Source organism: Corylus avellana, chromosome ca8 (genome assembly GCF_901000735.1).
Source record: "Corylus avellana chromosome ca8, CavTom2PMs-1.0".
Classification (NCBI taxonomy): domain Eukaryota; kingdom Viridiplantae; phylum Streptophyta; class Magnoliopsida; order Fagales; family Betulaceae; genus Corylus; species Corylus avellana.
Genome location: NC_081548.1, coordinates 1,014,828 through 1,035,111, shown reverse-complemented (window position 1 = coordinate 1,035,111; position 20,284 = coordinate 1,014,828). Strand labels below are relative to the sequence as shown.

General features: G+C 36.6%; 1 protein-coding gene and 1 pseudogene across 1 annotated transcript; one reads left to right on the top strand and one right to left on the bottom strand.

Moving 5' to 3' along the window:
* Positions 1-9,760: 9,760 nt before the first annotated feature.
* On the top strand, positions 9,761-11,496 carry LOC132189465 (cysteine-rich receptor-like protein kinase 10; annotated as a pseudogene).
* Positions 11,497-12,446: 950 nt separating this feature from the next.
* Positions 12,447-18,862, bottom strand: LOC132189692 (tryptophan aminotransferase-related protein 4-like). The gene is made up of 5 exons (XM_059604460.1): positions 18,282-18,862; positions 15,898-16,192; positions 14,805-15,103; positions 13,533-13,813; positions 12,447-12,801 (listed from the first exon to the last, which is right to left on the bottom strand). The coding sequence occupies exons 1-5, from the start codon at positions 18,575-18,577 to the stop codon at positions 12,590-12,592; spliced, it is 1,383 nt and encodes a 460-aa protein (XP_059460443.1). The 5' UTR covers positions 18,578-18,862; the 3' UTR covers positions 12,447-12,589.
* Between the last annotated feature and the right edge of the window lie 1,422 nt (positions 18,863-20,284).

Here is a 20,284-nt window from a genome sequence, read left to right as displayed (position 1 = left end):
GTCAAAGTGCATAGGTTATGTAAGTCTTCGACATTAAGATATTTCTTGTTATTCTACTGATTTAGTTGATTTCCTGGGTTTGGCTGCCCCGGAGAGGTTTTACATTTAGAGAGTTCTCTAAATGGTTTCCTCTTCGTAAACAAATCTTTGTGTTTCTTGATGATTGATTTATTTCCGCACATGATTGTTTAATTTGGGAGTCGATTAGTTTCTCACATGGGAATAAAGTGGCACTCTGGGGAAAAACAAAAAACGGGAGATTTGAAAAGAGACAACAGAGGACAATTTTACATATTAAGCACATCCATTAAAATCCACCTTGGACTATGCTGCAAGAACACGTATGATGCAGTTCTTTAATTGGTAAATGTGATTCAGATGCATTCCTTAGCATTGGTTAACTCCTAACTTTAAAGAACAACAGTTTTTTCCTGGTGTCCTTTCTCTTGTGCTCCCGAATGCAATAGGAAGAAATAGGAAGCCAGAATGTTAAAAACCATTTTCGCCTTAAGAACTAAATCTTAATAAAATACAAGACAATTAGATGAGAAAAACCATTTAAAATAATATTCCAAACAAGGGTTAAATACGAAATACCCCTCCTGGGGTTTCACAACTTTATTTTTTTCTCCCTATGGTTTGATTTTTATCACAAGAGGTTCATGTGGTTTTGATAATAGACCAAATTAGTCCTTCTGTCATTTGACCGTTAGTTGACTTAACGGAATTCCACGTGGACCTACGAGGGGGTGGCTCGGGCACCAATTGGATGGCTTGTGGCCGAAACCACCCCCAATGGTGGTTGGGGGTGGTTTCGGCCACCCCCTTGGGCACCAACGGGGTGGCTCGGCCACTCCTTTGGAGCCAAGGGGGTGGCTGAAAGCACCCCCAACCACCATTGGGGGTGGCTTCGGCCACCTCCTAGGCTCCATGGGGGTGGTTTCGACCACCCCTTTGGGCACCTAGGGGGTGGCTCGGCCTCCCCCTTGGAGCCAAGGGGGTGGCTGAGCCACCCCCATCCGGCCAGATGGGGGTGGCCAAAGGGGGTCGCCGAGCTACCCTCAATTTTTTTCCTTTTTTTTATTTTAATTAAAAAAAAAAAAAAAATTTAAGTAAGTGCCACGTGTCAACATCTGATTGGTCAACATGGAATTCCGTTAAGTCAACTAACGGTTAACTGACGGAGGACTAATTTGGTCTATTATCAAAACCACAGGGACCTCATGTGATAAAAATCAAATCTTAGGGAAGGAAAAAATAAAGTTGTGAAACCCCGAAAGTATTTAGTATTTAACCCTTCAAACAATTGCACAGCGAATCATGCCAATTTAGTAACTGCACCTTCTTAACCATTTTCTGCTCTGGCCACTTTATTCGGTCCTGCAAGGAGAGAACAGCCTGCGACTCAGATTCAGCAGCCAGCTTACAACTACCAGATAAATCACTTAGATCCCCTGCCTCCTCTGCAAGCCCAGAAGACTGATTATCCATCTCATTTGCCCAACTACTCCCATCACAGGTCACCTTACCTCGTTGATTCTTTCCCCTACAATGTTTGAGGGCAAAATCAAATAAATACCTAATATTCTGAGATTAGTATGCGAAGAACTGTAGCAATAAATTTACCTGCTTGGTGATTTTTGGTTTTTATAGTTTAGGAAGGAGATCCCCTTATATGGCCCATTCATTACCACTGATGGTACAGATTCTGTAGAACCCGTTGAAGAACTATCATCCAATACCGAATGGCTCTTTCTTTCAGCAGCACCATTTTGTGCAGACAACAGGGAGCTAATTCCACTACTACTGGCTTCCATTGGATTATGAACTTCTGAGGTGTCAGTATCCCAACTTACAGGACTGGCATCCCGGTCTTCTGAATCAGGCTGAAGAACTTCAGGAACACCATCTATTGAATCAGATGCATCAGAAACATCTTCCAGCATATCAGGCTTTTCAACTACAGGTTGCAACTCCTCCATAATGCTGTCTTGTTTTTCATCATTGGGGTTTTCCAGTTGATGCTTGTCTTGTACCACCAGAGCAGGCCTTTCCTCCCTCCCTTTTTCCTTCCCTTTCCGATTATTTCGTTTTTGTTTGGCCTGTAGTGTAAGATACAAAGAAATATGACTCAGTGATTAAATAGAAAGCAATTGAATTCGTTTGGCGTAAGCATTTTCTGACAACTTCTAAATTCAAAGCAATTTAATCTGGAATAAGACTTTATATATTAAGAGGACATAGGTCAACAAAAGAGTTGAATCCTCAACACTAAAAAACAAAAGGAAAATCATTTAATCTGAACACCACGAAGATTCTTTCTAAAATCTTAGATATATTTCCAATTAACAGTTAAGATTTGCATAATAACACATCCAATGCAGGCAAACCAGATCATAAACATGTAGGAGGACAGCTCAGGAACAAGAAGAATCCAAATATGTGATACGCATGGCCCCTCAGCTGACCCTGACCCTCCAGAAAAATGATCCTAGGCATATGCACTCGGATTAGAAACAGGTTGCATGGTCAAAACATTTAGATAACAAGCAAAGCACATTTCCCACATAAGCAAGCACGTGCATTTGATGATTTTTCAATTATTTATTCATTATAAGGGATGCATTTTTTGATAAATTGAAATAACTTTAAAAAGAAATAATGACAATTCTTAAATCATTATAACTATGTATTAAATGTCATTAGTGTAGACAAACATTAACTGCAATGTCATCCAGCAGAAAACCAATGAACAATTGAAGAATAGTAAATCCCTTGATATTTAAGGTGTGAGAACATTCAACCTTGCTTTTCTTTGATTTCTTTTCCTTTTCCGTTGTTCCACGTTTTGCCTTCTGCTCACTTTCAGCAAGCCACGTACGCTGCCTTCTCTTCACGGATGAGCTCCTCTTGCCTCTTCAAAGCAACAGCTTCCTGGTAGGCAACCTCAATTTTATTGCTGCATGTAAGGAGAAAAAGCTTAGGGCGTCTACAGGTACAGATGAGCAAGTAAACATATTTATAATCACGTGTAGATTGAAACAGAACCTTATGATCGAATAACATAGTCGATAGATTTTTTTTTTTTTTTTTTTTTGATAAGTAACATAGTTGATAGATATTATGGTGCATTCGGTCAGTCACAACAAAGATAGTTCTACATTAGGCATCAAAACATAACTAGCTTCACTACAAGGCTCAATTGCCGCATTTTTATTTTTTTATTTTATTTTTATTTTTATATATGATGTGGAACTTCACCAAGGCAAGGTTCTTTAAACTCACCCCTTAGGAGTAAACCTCGGACACACAACACCACCCGCGGGGGCAGAACCACCTTAGCCCTTGGGGGGAATACCCCCCAGGCATAAGGTGGTCTCCAAAAAAAATTATTTTTTTTATAAAATAGACCCTAAACCCTCTCCCCCAAAAAAAAAATTTTTTGGGTTAAATACTAAATACCTTCCTAGGGTTTCGAAAATTTATTTTTACCCCCTTAGGGTTTCATTCTTATCACAGAAGGTCCATGTGATTTTGGTGATAGACCAAGTTAGTCCTCCGTCAGTTGACCGTTAGTTGACTTAACGAAAAACGACGTGGACCAATCAAATGTTGACACGTGGCACCTACTTAATTTGTTTTGTTTTTTTTTTTTTTAAATTAAAATGCTTAAAACAAAAAAAAAACAAAAAATAGTGGCCGTGCCAATCTCCTTAGCTGGGTCAGTAGCCCAGCCACCCCTTAATGGCTTTCACTCCCCCATATGGTCACGCGGATGGGGGTGGTCTAGTCACTAATTTTTTTTTTTAATTAAAAAATTAAGTAGGTGCCACATGTCAACATTTGATTGCTCCACGTGATTTCCCGTTAAGTCAACTGACGGAGGACTAACTTGGTCTATTATCAAAACCACAGGGACCTCCTGTGATAAAAATGAAACCCTAAGGAGGTAAAAATAAAGTTTCGAAACCCTAGGGGGTATTTAGTATTTAACCCTATTTTTTTAAAAAAAATTTGCCCCCACCCCCACCCCCCCAAACTAAAATTTCTAGTTCTCCTACCCACCCGCCAAAACCCCACATTCTCGGGATTATACATTAAAAAAAAAATTAAAAAAAAGGGTGGGTGCTCCCTTGTGCTTTTTTTGATATGCATAAAAGTACTTATCTACAAAACATTAAAAAAAAAAAAAAAAAAAAAAAAAGTTGATACTGGAAAATAATATTCCTCATTGAACTAGAAACTATCGCTCAAACTACTGGAATAGCATGCCCTATATACAAGACACCATCAAACAATTGCTTTAATGTTGGTAGCACAACTGCAAGTCAATTTCCCTAGTACAATACAGAAATTCGTCAATATTGACAAGTCATTTTTGTTAAAGTATTGATTAAATGATTAAATTCATCATTTTCTATCAACTTAAGCTTTTGAGATAAGTAGTGATTTAATATAGATCAAAGCTAAGCAAATGCTTCTCTCTATCCAATTTAAACCAACTCCTAAAAAATTCCTTCGAGTTACCACAGAGCCGAGCACGCACGCCACAATTGTGTGGATATGGTTCAAATTACTAGGCAACCAGGAGGCAGCGACATCAACAATGTGGCTCAAACTATTACGGTTCAACCGGTAACCAAGACCCCGAGAGATATAGAAAGCATCATTTTTCTAACTACTTCAGAGCTGTAAGCAAAGGTGGACAATAATATTTACAAAATGTTTTCTTGTCAAAGGATAATAACCTCACTCCAAATCTAAGACCCAACAATTTCCTCAAATACATTATTACAATGAACAGGAACCCACTACTTTGCAGGCAGACTCCGTCAACGGGTCATCTTGGGTTGTGTTTTCGGGCTTGTGTTGGGCTACCAATGTATACTTTCTTGTGTACTTAGAGGCACTTCGCACTTTTTTCTTTTTTTTATTTTTTATTTTTTATTTTTTATTTTTTATATATACAACATTACTTATCAAAAAAAACATAGATCAAAGCTACAGGTCCTGAGTTCGAACTTTGTCTCCCGTCAATTCACCTTCTATTTCAATTAAATATTCAACAAGTTGGATTTCACCTATTAAAGAAAAGTTTAAGCCCAAGAGTGAGGGAGTGCTAAAGTATTTTCATTAAATAATTAAATTTACCATTTCCTATCAATTTAAAATTTTGGGATAAGTTGTGATTTAACAATTCTTTCATTGCTAATTTCAGACTTCCAATACCAGTTTGTTTTAACAGCAAAAAAAATTGTGATATATGCTTTAATTTATTCAGTGGTTTGTCCTTGGCGATTTGGTTCTGGTCGATTTTTATTTTTTATTTTTATTTTCTATGCTGATTAATTATTAAGTGTGATTTAGATAATTGATACCAAAAAAAAAAAAAGAAATTGGCTAAAAAAAGTAATTGGCAATTTTTTTCAAAAAAAAAAAAAAAAAACGCACATTATTTGTTATCAACGACTACTTTGTATTGTCATCCACTGGCGGAGACGACCTAGAGAAAATTCACTATCAAAAGATGAGTACAAGAATAGTAGAGAGAAAATCACTTAGATCCCAAAGCCCCAATACACCCAAATCTCACTATCACACAAGAAAGATTATTCTCAAAATAGAATACAAAAGACAGATGTACAAACTCTTCTTTTGCTGGAACGGATGGCGGCTGATCTCTATTTTCTTCTCTCACTCTGCAGCACCTTTTTTTCTTCTAATCACTTGTTTTTTGCTCCTCCAAAAACCACCAAGAAGAAAACACCCTTGCTGCTCTTGTACCTCCTTCTCTCAAATTCTCTCTATTTTCTCCTCCCTTTGGTGCTTCACGTTTTTGGCACACACACACAAATTCACCTTGTGCTTTGTTCCTTATATAGAAGCTTAACTCTCATTTTACATGTTGGTCTAGGACTCCTACTATAAATCAAACAAGGAGTCCTATTACACATAGGAGAAGGACTCCAAAACCCACATGTAAAGGAGCAAACCAGTTGAACCAAAAAACCTCTCCTACTTGAAGAAGGAGACAAAATATTGGGTCCCACCATGACTTTTAATTCAAGTCATACTTAACAATCTCCACCTTGACTTGAATCCCATCAAGTCTACCAAAACGTGTCTCGTCTGATTGTCTCCGCCTCAGCCCCTAAGGGCAATCACACTCCACAAGTGTCACTCAAGTCCAAGTGCCTTTTGAACTTGAGCATAGGACTTGGTTTAGACATAACACCATGCCTCCCTATCTGTCCTGTCGACCGTACAGCTTTATCCGATGACTCTTTCTTCCTGTAGACCCATCTGCACCCTTTAGCCTTCTTTCCCTTAGGTAATCCTGCTGATTCCCAAGCTTTACCTTTCCGTAGTAACTTCACCTCTTTCAGCATACCATCTTGAACAGATGATGGATCTCCACTACTAGCTGCTAGAGCAAAAGAAACCATATCCTCAAAGCCATACCTCTTTGTTGCTTTTCGATCACGTTTCTCTTTGCCTCTTGCTAAAGAATAAGACTCTTCCCGGTGCTGTAAGTTTCTTGAAGATTTTCTGTCATCACATTCATTCGTGAGTGAACACTGTTCATCAAGCTCCACCTCCACGAATTGTTTCTCTTTCTGCACTGTACTTTCAGAAAGATCATCTAAGTTAACAAACTCAGACTTCTTCGGTTCCTGCTCTGTAACTTCAGGTTCTGCACTTGACCCATCCTTGTACATAGCACACTCATTAAAAGTCACATTCCAACTTCTAATAATCCTCCGATTTTGATCATCCCAAAATCGATAACCGAAGGCCTCATCTCCATATCCAATGAAGAAACACTTACTAGATTTACCATCTAGTTTTCTCATAGCATCAGACTCAACATGGACATACGAAGCACAACCAAAAACTTTCAGATGTGAAAGATTTACCTCTTTTCCACTCCAGACTTCTTCCGGTAGTCTATGGCTCAGGGGAACGGAAGACCCCCTATTTATCAGTATGCAGCAGTGCTCACTGCATCAGCCCAGAAAGTCTTTGGTAACCCAGCATGCAATCTCATACTCCTAGCACGCTCATTGAGAGTTATGTTCATGCACTTAGCCACGCCATTCCGCTGCGGCATTCCCGGGATAGTTTTCTCCATTCTAATCCCATTCACTGCGCAAAACTGTTTAAACCCCCTATCTTCGTATTCTCCTCCATTGTCTGATCTCAAACGCTTGAGCTTCAAGCCCGTTTCAGTCTCAACCATGGCCTTCCATTTCTTAAAAGTCTCAAATACATCAGATTTACTTTTCAAGAAATAAACCCATACCTTCCTGCTTGAGTCATCAATAAATGTGATGTAATACCGCGAGCCTCCAAGAGATGCCACTGGTGCGGGACCCCACAAATCCATGTGTACCAGCTCCAGCTTTCCAAGCTTAGGTGCTTTGCCAACTTCCGCGAAACTCACCTTCTTCTGCTTCCCTAGGATGCAGCCTTCACACAAATCAGACTCAACTGACTTTAACTCCGGTAGTTTCCCTTTTGACATAAGTACCTTCATCTCTTTCTCGCTCATGTGCCCAAGCCTTAGGTGCCATAGTTTTGAGTCAGCACCCGTATTTGCAATAGCAACTGCATCCATGCTGTTTGTCGTCATATAGAGAGTACCCGTCTTATGACCACGAGCCAAAATCCTAGCGCCCTTGCTGACCTTCCACTTTCCACCGTGGAAATGAATTGAATGCCCTTCCTCATCAAGCTGTCCCACTGAAATTAGATTCTTCTTCAGCTCCGGAACATACCTGACCTTCTGTAGCTTCCATACCGAGTCACTGTGAACTCTAATGCGGACATCGCCTAAGCCCACAACATCCAGCGCCGTTCCGTCAACCAAATACACATTCCCGAAATCTCCACCAACATAGTTCTCGAGAATTTCACGGATCGCTGTCGTATGAAAAGATACTCCTGAGTCTAAGACCCAAGAATCAAGGGGACTGTTAACTGAAAGAAGTAGGGCATCATATACTTCTTCTGTCACTACGTTTGCATAATCGTTCTCAGTCTCCTTCCGTAGTTCCCTGCAATTCTTCTTGTAGTGGCCAGTCTTGCCACAGTTCCAACACTCAGGTTGTTGTCTGAATCTAGATTTGCTTCTCCCTTTTCTGGAATTTGATCTGCCTTGACCAGAGTTTCTGTCTTGTCCTCTGCCCCGAGTCTCGAGGTTTAAAGCAGCACCAGAGCAAGAGGTTTTACCCACATCTTTTCTGCGAACCTCTTCACTGAGAATCAAATCCCTGATGTCTTCATAGCTCAGTTTACTCTTTCCTACAGAGTTACTCACAGCCATCCTCACTGCTTCCCAGCTATTGGGCAAAGATGCCAAGACGATCAACGCGCGAACCTCATCATCAAAATTAATTTCCACCGAGGACAATTGATTTGTGATGGTGTTGAACTCATTGAGATGATGTGCCACCGAAGCTCCTTCCGCCATCTTTAGGTTGAACAATTTCTTCATCAGATGCACCTTGTTGTTAGTCGATGGCTTCTCATACATGCTTGACAAAGTCGTCATTAGACCTGCTGCAGTCCTCTCCTTTACAACGTTGTGTGCAACTGATTTTGACAATGATAACCTGATAACTACTAGGGCTTTACGATCAAGCAGAGCCCACTCGCTATCATCCATGTCGTCGGGTTGTTCTTCCAAAAGAGGTTGATGAAGATCCTTCCCATAAAGAATATCTTCAATCTGTACCTTCCAAAACCCAAAATCTTTGCCGTCGAACTTCTCGATTCCCATCTTTCCTTCTTCACTTGCCATCGCTCCCACTTGAACCAACAGCTCTGATACCAGTTGTTAGGAAATTAATCCTATTTCCCAAGACCCGTGAGATGCGAAAAATAAGAAGAATGCGGAATAACAAAGATTAGGCAATCACACACGACACAAAGATTTAAGTGGTTCGGCTTAACAAGCCTACATCCACTGGCGGAGACGACCCAGAGAAAATCCACTATCAAAAGATGGAGTACAAAAATAGTAGAAAGAAAATCACTCAGATCCCAAAGCCCCAATACACCCAAATCTCACTATCACACAAGAAAGATTATTCTCAAAATAGAATACAAAAGACAGATGTACAAACTCTTCTTTTGCTGGAACAGATAGTGGCTGATCTCTATTTTCTTCTCTCCCTCTGCAGCACCCTTTTTCTTCTAATCACTTGTTTTTGGCTCCTCCAAAAACCACCAAGAAGAAAACACCCTTGCTGCCCTTGTACCTCCTTCTCTCAAATTCTCTATTTTTTCTCCTCCCTTTGGTGCTTCACGTTTTTGGCACACACACACAAATTCACCTTGTGCTTTGTTCCTTATATAGAAGCTTAACTCTCCTTTTACATGTTGGTCTAGGACTCCTACTATAAATCAAACAAGGAGTCCTATTACACATAGGAGAAGGACTCCAAAACCCACATGTAAAGGAGCAAACCAGTTGAACCAAAAAACCTCTCCTACTTGAAGAAGGAGACAAAATATTGGGTCCCACCATGACTTTTAATTCAAGTCATACTTAACAGTTATTCCTCTGATGGCGGGTGTGTGGAGCAAAATGTACCCAATTGCAGAAATAGCAATCAAACGTTCGAGAAAAGAAATGGTTCTTTTGTTCCACTATCAGCTCATCATGTGGATTACAATTCAAGCATGAGTATTGGTGATTGTTGGGCTCGATGCATGAGCAATTGTTCCTGCGTTGGTTTTAATTCTTCGAACAGTAATGGAACTGGATGCATGTTCTAAAATGGTCAATTTGAAGAAGATGGCAAGCACGACCAATTATATGTTCTAATTGAAAATGGTAAGCCACTCACCTCCCCCACCCCCACCCCATATCCACCCCCTGCAGAGAAGAGATGGTGGATATGGATCATAATAGCAACAGTGGCTGCTTTTGTTGTAATCTTGGGATTCTTATGCTTTTTGTGGAGGAAAAAACTCCTTGGTAAGAATCTTTTTTATTTGCTACGTACTAAATATTAGATCAATTAACTTGTAAACCCAGATAAGCATTTAGTTTAATTATGAATATTTTGTGCAACTGGTGAGCAGGAAAGCAATGAGGAATCTGTATTACTTGAATTGACGAATTCAAACAGATTTGGAGACGCAAATGAGATTAACAATGATGGGAAGAAAGGTCATGATTTCAAAGTATTCAGAAGGTGGTTTTGGTCCTGTATATAAGGTAAGGCATATATATATATAAAGCTCATATTTCACTTTTGTTAACAAGTTTAAAGCTCTTCCTTATATCACCAATTCAGGGAAAATTGCCCGATGGCAAAGAAATAGCTGTTAAGAGACTTTCTAGAAGTTCTAGACAAGGATTAGTGAAGTTCAAGAATGAGCTTATACTCATTGCCAAACTTCAGCACATGAATCTCGTTAGACTTCTGGGTTGTTGTGTTAACAGAGATGAAAAGATGTTGATCTATGAGTATATGCCTAACAAAAGCTTGGACTTTTTCCTCTTTGGTTCATCATGCTTTTATTTTTTTCTTTTGTTCACATTACTTTTACTTTAGTTGTATCGCAAGGATGAACTAATTATCTATACAAAACTTTATAGATCCAAAGAAAAGAAAGCTTTTGGATTGGAAGCGACGTTACAACATCATTGAAGGCATTGTTCAAGGGCCTCTTTATTTGCATAAAACTCTAGACTAAGGATTATTTGTAGAGATTTGAAAGCAAGTAACATCTTACTTGATGATGATTTGAATCCCAAAATATCGGATTTTGGCATGGCTAGAGTTTTTGGGTGAAACGATGCTGAAGCTAATACTTCCAAGAGTAGTTGGAACATAGTAAGTAAACATGGACTTATTATATCCCTAGCTAATTTATCCTCAAAATCTAAAATATTTCTTACATTATTGGTTGTAGTGGATATACGTCACCAGAGTATGTCATGGAAGGGAATTTTTCAGAGAAGTCAGACGTATACAGTTTTGGAGTTCTAATGTTGGAGATTATTAGTGGCAAAAAAAATAGTGACATTTATCATCCTGAACGCCCCATAAACTTAGCAAGATATGTAAGTATGCTACATCTCATATTTATCTTATTTGCTTTGTACTTGTTGATACTATCATTGCTTGGGTTCTATATGTTCAAATTGAACTGGAAAATAAATTGTGGGACATGGATTGGTTGCAGGCTTGGGAATTATGGAGAGAAAATAGAACTTTGGACCTAATGGATTCGACTCTGGTTGAATCCTATTATGCCCTCCAGATTTTGAGATGCATTCATGTGGGTCTCTTATGCGTACAAGAGTTAGCAGCAAATAGGCCAACCATGTCTGATGTTATTTCTATGCTTACCAATGAAACTATGTCACTTCCTACTCCCAAACAAATAGCATTTTCTACTCCAACAAATTTGATGGAGATAAATTTACCTAGTTGTTCAACGTCAAGTATACCCATTTCAGAGATGGATGCCCAGTAAAGATGGAGACCTCAACATAGAGATAAATTGATGCAGAATGAGACAATGATAAATTGGTCCTTTAACTTTATTTATGTTATTAATTTTATTAGTAATTCAATAATGGGCTCGGCCCAAAATTTTAAGTTATTTATAAATAATGAACTAGACCCAATGTCAATCACATTAGGGTTATGGTTAGAGTTTAGTCTCCTAGACTATTTAAGCATAATGTTCTATTGTAATAGACAGATTATGATGAATGAAAAATTAGCTGCTTTCTTTGAGATGTGATGTCTTTTTTTTTTTTTTTTAGGTGGTGAGACTTTGCAAAGACCAGTGAAACTCTGGTTTTATCTGTTGTTTTCTTCGCTTTCTATTTTTTTCCTTCCTGTGTGATAAATATAAGGCGAAAGAAATGTTATTCTATGTTCTGATAGTGTTTTTAATGTGCTATGATATTATATTGTTTTTGTGATTTGCCCACGAGAAAAGAAGGGCAGAAATGCTCGTACAAAGACACTGATTAAAACTTGATAAAGTTGGCTTGAATTGTACTATAATTAGCACACCTCTAGGCTCTACGAAAATTGCTTTTGTATTTGATATTTCTCATGTGGACGAGTCTGTACAACCTGATTCCTTGCAATTTGATATAGCTGCCCTAAAAAATGAAGTTAGCCGAGATGCCTGCCTGATAAGGCCCGCGCCCTTCTTCCATTGAATCAATTGGAATAGTGTTACGATTCTTATATCTCATATGGGTTAAATCTAATCTTAATAATGTGTATATAAGTTATTGGATACCCTCTTTTTGCAAGCCGGTTTTTAAAAGTAAGTTCTAATTACAGAAAATCCAGATCCATATTTTTAAGCGAGTCAATAGACATAGCCACACTTCACTAGATAATGCTAAAAACTATATTTTTATTCTACCACTATCTCACCCCGTTGACCGTGAGATAATGATAAGCCAATAGCAATATTACTCTTTCCATATATATACATATATAGCGGGTCAATAGACATGACCACTTCACTAGATAATGATTTTGTTACAAAATAAATGCCAATAGCTTTGTAATTGTAATCAACTGATGTTGATTACATTAAACTAGAAAGGCTTGGCTCCTTCTTCCCCTGAGATTTTGCGTAGGCGATGAAGGAGTAAATCAAAATCATCTTGGCTTCGGATGAGACTGAGACGCACATAACGATCAAGTTCAGCACCAAACAAGCCACCTTCCCGGCCAGTTATACCGGCTGCTTCCAGGACCGAATAACAATCTCTATCCTCTTCCCTCTCACACTTCAACCATGCATAAGCTGTTATCATTTCAAATTGTTAAAATTATAGAAATTTTGCAATTCAAGTATATTTCTTTTCTGATTTTTCAACTAATCCGGTCTATTAAATTCACATGTGTTCTTCAACATGTAATTTTTAAAAATGTGCGGTTTGAATAAAATAGTAATTTCAAAACGTAGTTAATGAAAACACAATTTTTAAAAACACAGTGAAACGTTTAATAAAATTCGGGTTCAACCTTTAAAATCGTATGTTTAAAAAAAAGGGAAAAAATACAAAATCAGGTCATGTGATTTGCTAGATTTACAATTAGCTCCATGTGGTATTAAAATGAACTTAAAGGTCTCTGTGGTATGCCAAAAAAAAAAAAATTAGTCCCTAGGGTCAAATTCCGTCCACTAATTTAGCAGATTCCATTAGTGTGACACTTACTTAAATAGAACATGTGTTACAATTTTATAGACTTTAATGTTTCACGCTATCAGAATCTGTTAAGTTAATATATAGACGGAATTTTGTTGTAGGAGTACCTTACCTTTGGTTTGAAAATGCTGCCAATTTTTTACAAACAAAGTCCCAAACCGAATACTTTTCATGGTTTTATTTTAAAATGTGTTTGGCCTACGAAATCACGGACCCAAACGCACTAGTGTTCCCTCTGTGTGATGTGTTGCTAGTAAATTGTCAAATATGATCAAACTGAGAACACCCACCAATCAAATCATTAAATCTTGAGTAACAATATTACCTGGAGAAGGTGCTCTAACTTTCTGGGAAAAACTGCAGTATTGTGGTGCAAGTTTCTGGAGAGAAAAGCGTTTAGACGTGGACAAAGTCTTACTCAATTTTTCCCAGCGATCTCTCATGATCTCGTAACCAAATTCGAATATTTCTCTTGCTCCGTCTTCAAGGACTACTTTTATAAGCTTTAAAGCTCGTAATTGAGAATCACGAGAAACACCAAAAGTGTTTAAGGTCATATACGTTGTCATTCGTTCGTACACAGCCTCATCCTTTATTATAGCCCACCTGCATCAAACCCACCAATATGACCACCGAAATTCGGATCCGGATCATCAACAATGTAATGTCTAAAATATTCAGGTGATAAATATGAGAGAATTTTTATGATTAGGCACACCTATCTGAACAGGAGAGCGGGCTGTTTGAGATTCGTTCGAGTAAATGGACTCTATAGAAACTGTATCACATTTATTGGAATTACTAAAATTAAATTCAAACAACAAAATTGTTAGAGATTCCTTATGCCTTTTTTGGTAATATAGTAGTTGCATGCACTACAAATCTAAGTTCAAGAACTACTTGAGAGTTGAGACTAGGAACAAGTTCACAAAGAAAGGTGGAATTAAGAGCAGCCATATGCTTTTACATAATTGAATCCTTAGCAACAGTTTATTATTACAACTAAGTCTTATTAAGTGCTTAATTATGAGGGTGGATACTGGGTTTTCCGTAAAAACATATCTATATAATGTTCAACAAATTCCAAGATCTCATAGGAAACCAATTCTCTTATTTAACCAATAAAAAAATAAAATAAAATAAAAAACCAATAAAATAGTTTAATATGATTAAGATTCGATAAGTAATGCTATAAACTACATTTTTATCCTGCAATTATTTTACAACGCTAACGTAATAGTCTTAACCAACCCTTGATTAGTCCTTGTTAAAATAATAATAATAATAATAATAATAATAATAATAATAATAATAATAAAATCTAACAGTTGATTAAGAGTAAGCATTGTAAAATGGTTGGAAGATAAAAATGTAAGTGCAATAAATTTTACTATCAGAATTACTAGCAATTAGGGCAGTGGATGTGAGAATCCCTATAGGACTCATATGTCCAAACGGGTCTCTGACAGCCCATCTTTATGTTCGGACAAATAAACCTCACAAAAGCTCTCTCGATCATATTCTAACAATCGGGTAAATTACTAAAAATCTTAACTATTTTATATATACAATGTCACGTAGGTCATTAAATTCTTACCCGAATCTAGCGCCGGCATGACCGGTGAGTTTAGAAATGGTAAAAATCATAACATCTTCATCAGCAGGAGTAGGAATTGGTGAAAAGTGTGGCCAATAATAGGCATGATCATGTATAGCTTTGGCATTTGGGTGGCCATGGAGGACTGCCTTTCTCAGCTGTCCGTCGGGATTGTTTGGCGAAGTTACAAACTCAATGAAATTCATAGTAGCATTGCTCGTTCTGTTCTCCCACAAGGATGCATCTCCTTCAAATCTGTAGTTCTTCGATTGGAAAAGCTCTGTTTGCAATTTATAAACCTGTGATATTTTGATTTCACCTTCATCGATCGATCTCCATTATAAAGGAAAATACTTTACTTATAAATACAGCAACTATATATGGATTTTTTTTTTTTTTTTTTTTTGAGATTATTAAGAATATTTTACCATGAAATTCTTTAATTTTTTTTTTTTTTTTTAATTTTTGTTTAATTCATTATAAAGAAATGATATACATCACACTTTTATCCTATTTTGCTGATGTAAAATTGTTAACCAGTCCTTATTAACAAAGTGAAATAAAAGTATAGTGTATAACATTTTTTTTATTATGTCTTTACTAAAATAATAAAGAATAATGTTAAAAACTATATTTTTATCTCACTACTATCCCGCATTACTGATGTAGTAGTCTCAACCAACCTTTAAATCAATCATTGTTTATTTAAAAAAAAAAAAAAGAAATCAAGAATTTATATTTTATGAATAGTTGTAAGATTAAAATATAGTATATGTCATTAATCAATAATAAAACACAAACAATTTCTTTAAAAGAGTACGGTTAGGAACACTTCATCTTTATAAGTAACTTCCTTGCAAACTGATAAGTTCACGTGATGTTTACTATGTCATCCACTAAATAAATAAATTTATCTGTCAATTTTCTTTTTTCTTTTTGCCCAACTGACATCACATGGCACTCATGTAGAATGCCGCATGAATTTGAAAAAAAATTATGGTAAAATCTGTAATACTCCCAACATTTTTTTACTTTGAAAATATATTACTTAAAAAAAAGTAAGTAGTTTACGGATGTTAGAAGAAGTACGAACCGGGTAATAAGGAAATAAAGCTACGACACTTGCAGGCGTAGAGGAATTATCGGAGGAGAGTGCATTCACTGCAGCATTAAGAAGTTGGGTTGAGCCGGCGCCGAAAACGATGTACCTTCCGGCGGTGATAGCATTTCCGACGACGGAATGTAAAGTGCGGATGTGGCTCTCGAGCTCTGGAGAGATGAAAGAGTGATCACTGTATGAATACCCCATTCGATGCCACCCCGCCACAACAAGTGCACTGCTTGTTGCATGTTGCATCCAGAAAGGTTCCAAGAAATATGGATCTCCACTGCAATTAATCACAATATCTCAATAATAACCAATTATCCAATTGTGATAAGTGTGTATATCTTATATGGATAAGATACATTTTCTTTCATAATTAAGTGAGGTCCTTAATTCTTTTTCAAAAAAAAAAAGAAAAAATGTGAGGTTCTTAATTCGTGAAGCGGAGGTCTCTAATTCGAATCACTCTCTCTCTTCTCTTGTGTGGACATATAAAACATTAAAAAAAAAAAAAAAAAAAAAAAGTGAGGATGATATCAACCAAAAAAAAAAAAAAAAAAGGAGAAAAGTTCATGGTGTCAATTGTCACGGACCCACACTCATTGTAGGTTGTCACGGTGGTTTTTTTTTTAAAAAAAAAAATTTATAGGGATATTTTTGTTTTATTGGCATGGAAAAAATTTAGGGTCATTTTTGTCTATTTATGGGACAAAAAGGGATACATTAATTGCAATTTATGGTAGTTTGGGGGATGTTTATGCAATTAAAAGTTTATGGAGGACAATGCAAATTGAGTATTAATTTGAAGGGGGTATGTATATTTAAAAAAAAAAAGAAAAGACAGAGAGATTGTAATGATCCAGATGAGGTTCAATTTGAGGTATGCACCCTAAAATGGGCTAGCCTAGTATGAGATAGGTTTAAGAGTAACTTTTCACGTTCCATCTTCTTTGGAGTTTTTGATATATTGGTCAGATACCCAACACTTGCTATCAAAATAAGCACCACATCACGAGTTTAAATCTTGGAGTAGGAGTGGCAATTTGTGTTTGCATGTCGGTGTTAGGTTCGGGTCGTGTAAAAGCATTAGTAGAAGATTATATAGGTTAACCCTAATCTGACCCATTTAATTAAATGAGTCAAATCCCCCAACTATAATTCTCTAATTTTGTGTTGGGTTGTGTCAAGTTTGGGGTCATATAAAAAATTGTCAATCATTGTGTCATGTTTCGAGTTTGGGTTGTGTCAAAGCATTAGTAGAAGACTATATAGGTTAACCCTAATCTGACCCATTTAATTAAATGAGTCAAATCCTCCAACTGTAATTCTCTAATTTTGTGTTGGGTTGTGTCAAGTTGAGGTCATATAAAAAATTGTCAGTCATTATGTCATGTTTTGAGTTTGAACCGTATAAATGTATGAGTATAAAACTATATAAGTCAACTATAACCTGACCCATTTAAATAGCATGTGATAAATTTAAATGCTTTAATTTTTGCATTGCGTCAACTTCCAAGCTTTTGGCATATATATTATTAATTTATTAGGAGACTAGGAATAAGACGAAATGCTTAATGATGACAGCTAGCGGTAGATAGAAAAATCTTTTAGTCATGTCGCTTTCTACTCTATATTTAAAAAAACGTGCCATTCGTAATTCTTTGTTGTTGCTAAAACCCTTTTTAAGGCATTTCTGTTTGAGGAATGTTGAAAGGTTTTTTTTTTTTTTTTTTTTCGTCAATATTATTTTTCACATTTTTTCTGAGGACTGGTGAGGTAATTTTTTTTTTTTTCTAGAAAATAATATGCACATAGAACCAAAAAAAAAAAAAAAGAGTAAAAAAAAAACGTAACATTTTTCTTTCCTTCTTATACATGGAGAATATTTAACAGGACCCTCAAAATCCTCTTTCTCTTTGGAATTCCACAAGCATAAATGTAGCACTAGAAGTCTAGAAAACCTAAAAGGAAAATTGAAAAAATTTTTAAATTGAACTAACATATGCCATATAAACTTTTGTTACAATTTCAAGAAAAAATAGTATCACATCATAACTTTTGTTTGGAGTTTCTCAACCATTACCTCATATTCAGATTTTCAGTAATTTACGGTTTAAATTATTAACAATCTAAATAGTAAATTTGAGAGAGCCCTTATATATATATATGAGGTGAGCTGTCTTAGACTTATTCGAATAGGTAATCCAACTCTTTAATATTTACCGTCTAAATTGTTAAAGCAATCCACGCAACAAATGTGAACGAGCTAAATCTAAGACTTATTTGAAAAGGTGATCTCCATTCAAAGTTTCTAAGATATCTCTAAACAGTAAAACTGATGTTAAAACAGAGAGAAAGAGTGAAAGAGATACCTATCAGCGTTTGCAGGACAAGCAGGCAAAAACAGAGAGCAATCAGGGCCTCCATAGCAGGAATTGCAGTCACAGATGGGTTCCTTTCCATTGAGAACCAACCCATCCAAGTAGGCTCTGCCATGGCCGGAGCATGAGATGGCTGCCACAGCTTCTGCTTCTGCTGCAGCTTTCTTGCTCCAACTCAGATTCCAATCACCACCCACGTACAGATTTCTCACAAAGAAGAGATTAACAACCGTGGAAAATGCCGACCAAGCCAAATAGACGACGGAAACATTTACCTTATTAGCCATGTTTTCTTTCTTTTCAAGCTCTGTTTTCTCTCTCTCTCTCTTTTAAGACAAAAGAAACATGCATGTGATAAAATGGTTTGAAAATTTCAAACATTTGAAATTTCAATGCATGTCGGCGTTCAATCATGGAAGCTATGTCTAGGAGAGAATTGATGATTAATTTTTCATTTTTATTTCAAAAATTAATGTATACATATTCATAACAAGACTGAGCTAAGAGGCACCTGCAAAACAAGAAGAAGATAATCACAGAAGTAGTGTCGGCCGTGGCCAGCGGGGGCGAGAATTCTCTTAACATTTTCAAATATCTCCATGACTTGCATGTGGAGACTGCAGAGATATTTTAGAAATCAAAAATGCGGACGTGTCGCCATCCTGGCCCACCTCTTTATAAAGTAGTTGGCAATCTTGTGTCAATGAGATGTTGTTTTGAGATTCCTTTTTTTTTCTGGGTTTTTCTTATTTTTTGTGATGCTTGTTGCGTGGGGTACTAAAATGTTTACAATATCAATATCACCTTTACAAAATTCATAAAAAATATCTTTAGCATATATATATATATATATATATATATATATAAAAAAAAAAAACTCATAAATCTTTTAGAGAAAGTGGAAGTAAAATGTTGGATTTTAGATTCTGGTGAGAAGAAAGTGGTTGTTGGAAAAGATCCAATCCAAGAAATGGTGGGATCTATATTTTCGGCACTATTATAAATTTCTACAGGAAGGACAATGAATAAAAACGTCATTGCTTACTTCAAAATGCCTTGCGGTCCATGCCCATTGCCTACTGTGGACTAACATTTCTTAGAAGAATGAAGATGAGGTCTAATATTATAACTATGTTTTGGTGGCAGGGGTATAAACGAGCCGAGCCTGAGCGAGCTTTCCTTGTTTGGGCTTGGCTCTTTTAAATTTTACTCGAGCTTATAATAAGCCAAACCAAGACAGCTTGCGAGCTGGCTCTTATATTTATTTATTTATAAATTTAAACTTTAAGTACTCTTAAATGACTCAAAAAGTCAGCTTGCATATGAGCATTTGCTTAGCCTAGCTAACCAAGTATGAAGTCTAAGTCAATACAATAAGGCACTTGTTTTCGAAAAGAGAGGATACATCCTTTTATAGATAAACAAACTTGGGAATTGGTATTTTCTTAATAATGTGGGACAAGTTAACATGTTGTATTCAAACTGCATTGGGACAATGTCCCATACAAAAAAATATTTTTTCAACGTCTCTCTCTTAATCTCCCTCACCAGTCACAGCGCATCTTCCACCCCAACTTTCATTTCCCACTCTCTCACTCTCGCTCACCAAACAGACAGTGATCCAAAGTATTTGGGTATGTTTGATTCTTCAATAGTTTCTACCTTTCGTAATCTTACTCAATAGTTGCTGTTTAATTTTTCTTCCTTTCGTTTGGATCTGCTCTAATTGAATCTAGATCTTTTTAATGATTGTTCTCTCTCTCTGATCACGAAGGGTCTAAAATTTTTCATTTTCTAACGCTTAAACATAAATGCAATTTTAAGATTTTAATAATTATGAGATTTATAATTAGTTATGTGTTACTTAGTTTATATATATATATACATACAAGCTTGCTCACGAGTCTAACCGAGTCGGCCGAGCTTGCTTCATTTTATATTCAAGCCAGGATTTGTGTTCACGAAGCGTTTCATTTAATAATCGAGTCGAGCAC

Bases quoted from the DNA above. Each gene is read 5' to 3' on its own strand.
- LOC132189692 (XM_059604460.1), bottom strand. From the start codon at position 18,577: ATGGCTAATAAGGTAAATGTTTCCGTCGTCTATTTGGCTTGGTCGGCA. The intron at 15,104-15,897 runs GTTCGTACTTCT...AAAATATCACAG, and splicing joins CTTTATTTCCTTATTACCCG to GTTTATAAATTGCAAACAGA. The intron at 12,802-13,532 runs GTAATATTGTTA...AAATGATAACAG, and splicing joins AGTTAGAGCACCTTCTCCAG to CTTATGCATGGTTGAAGTGT.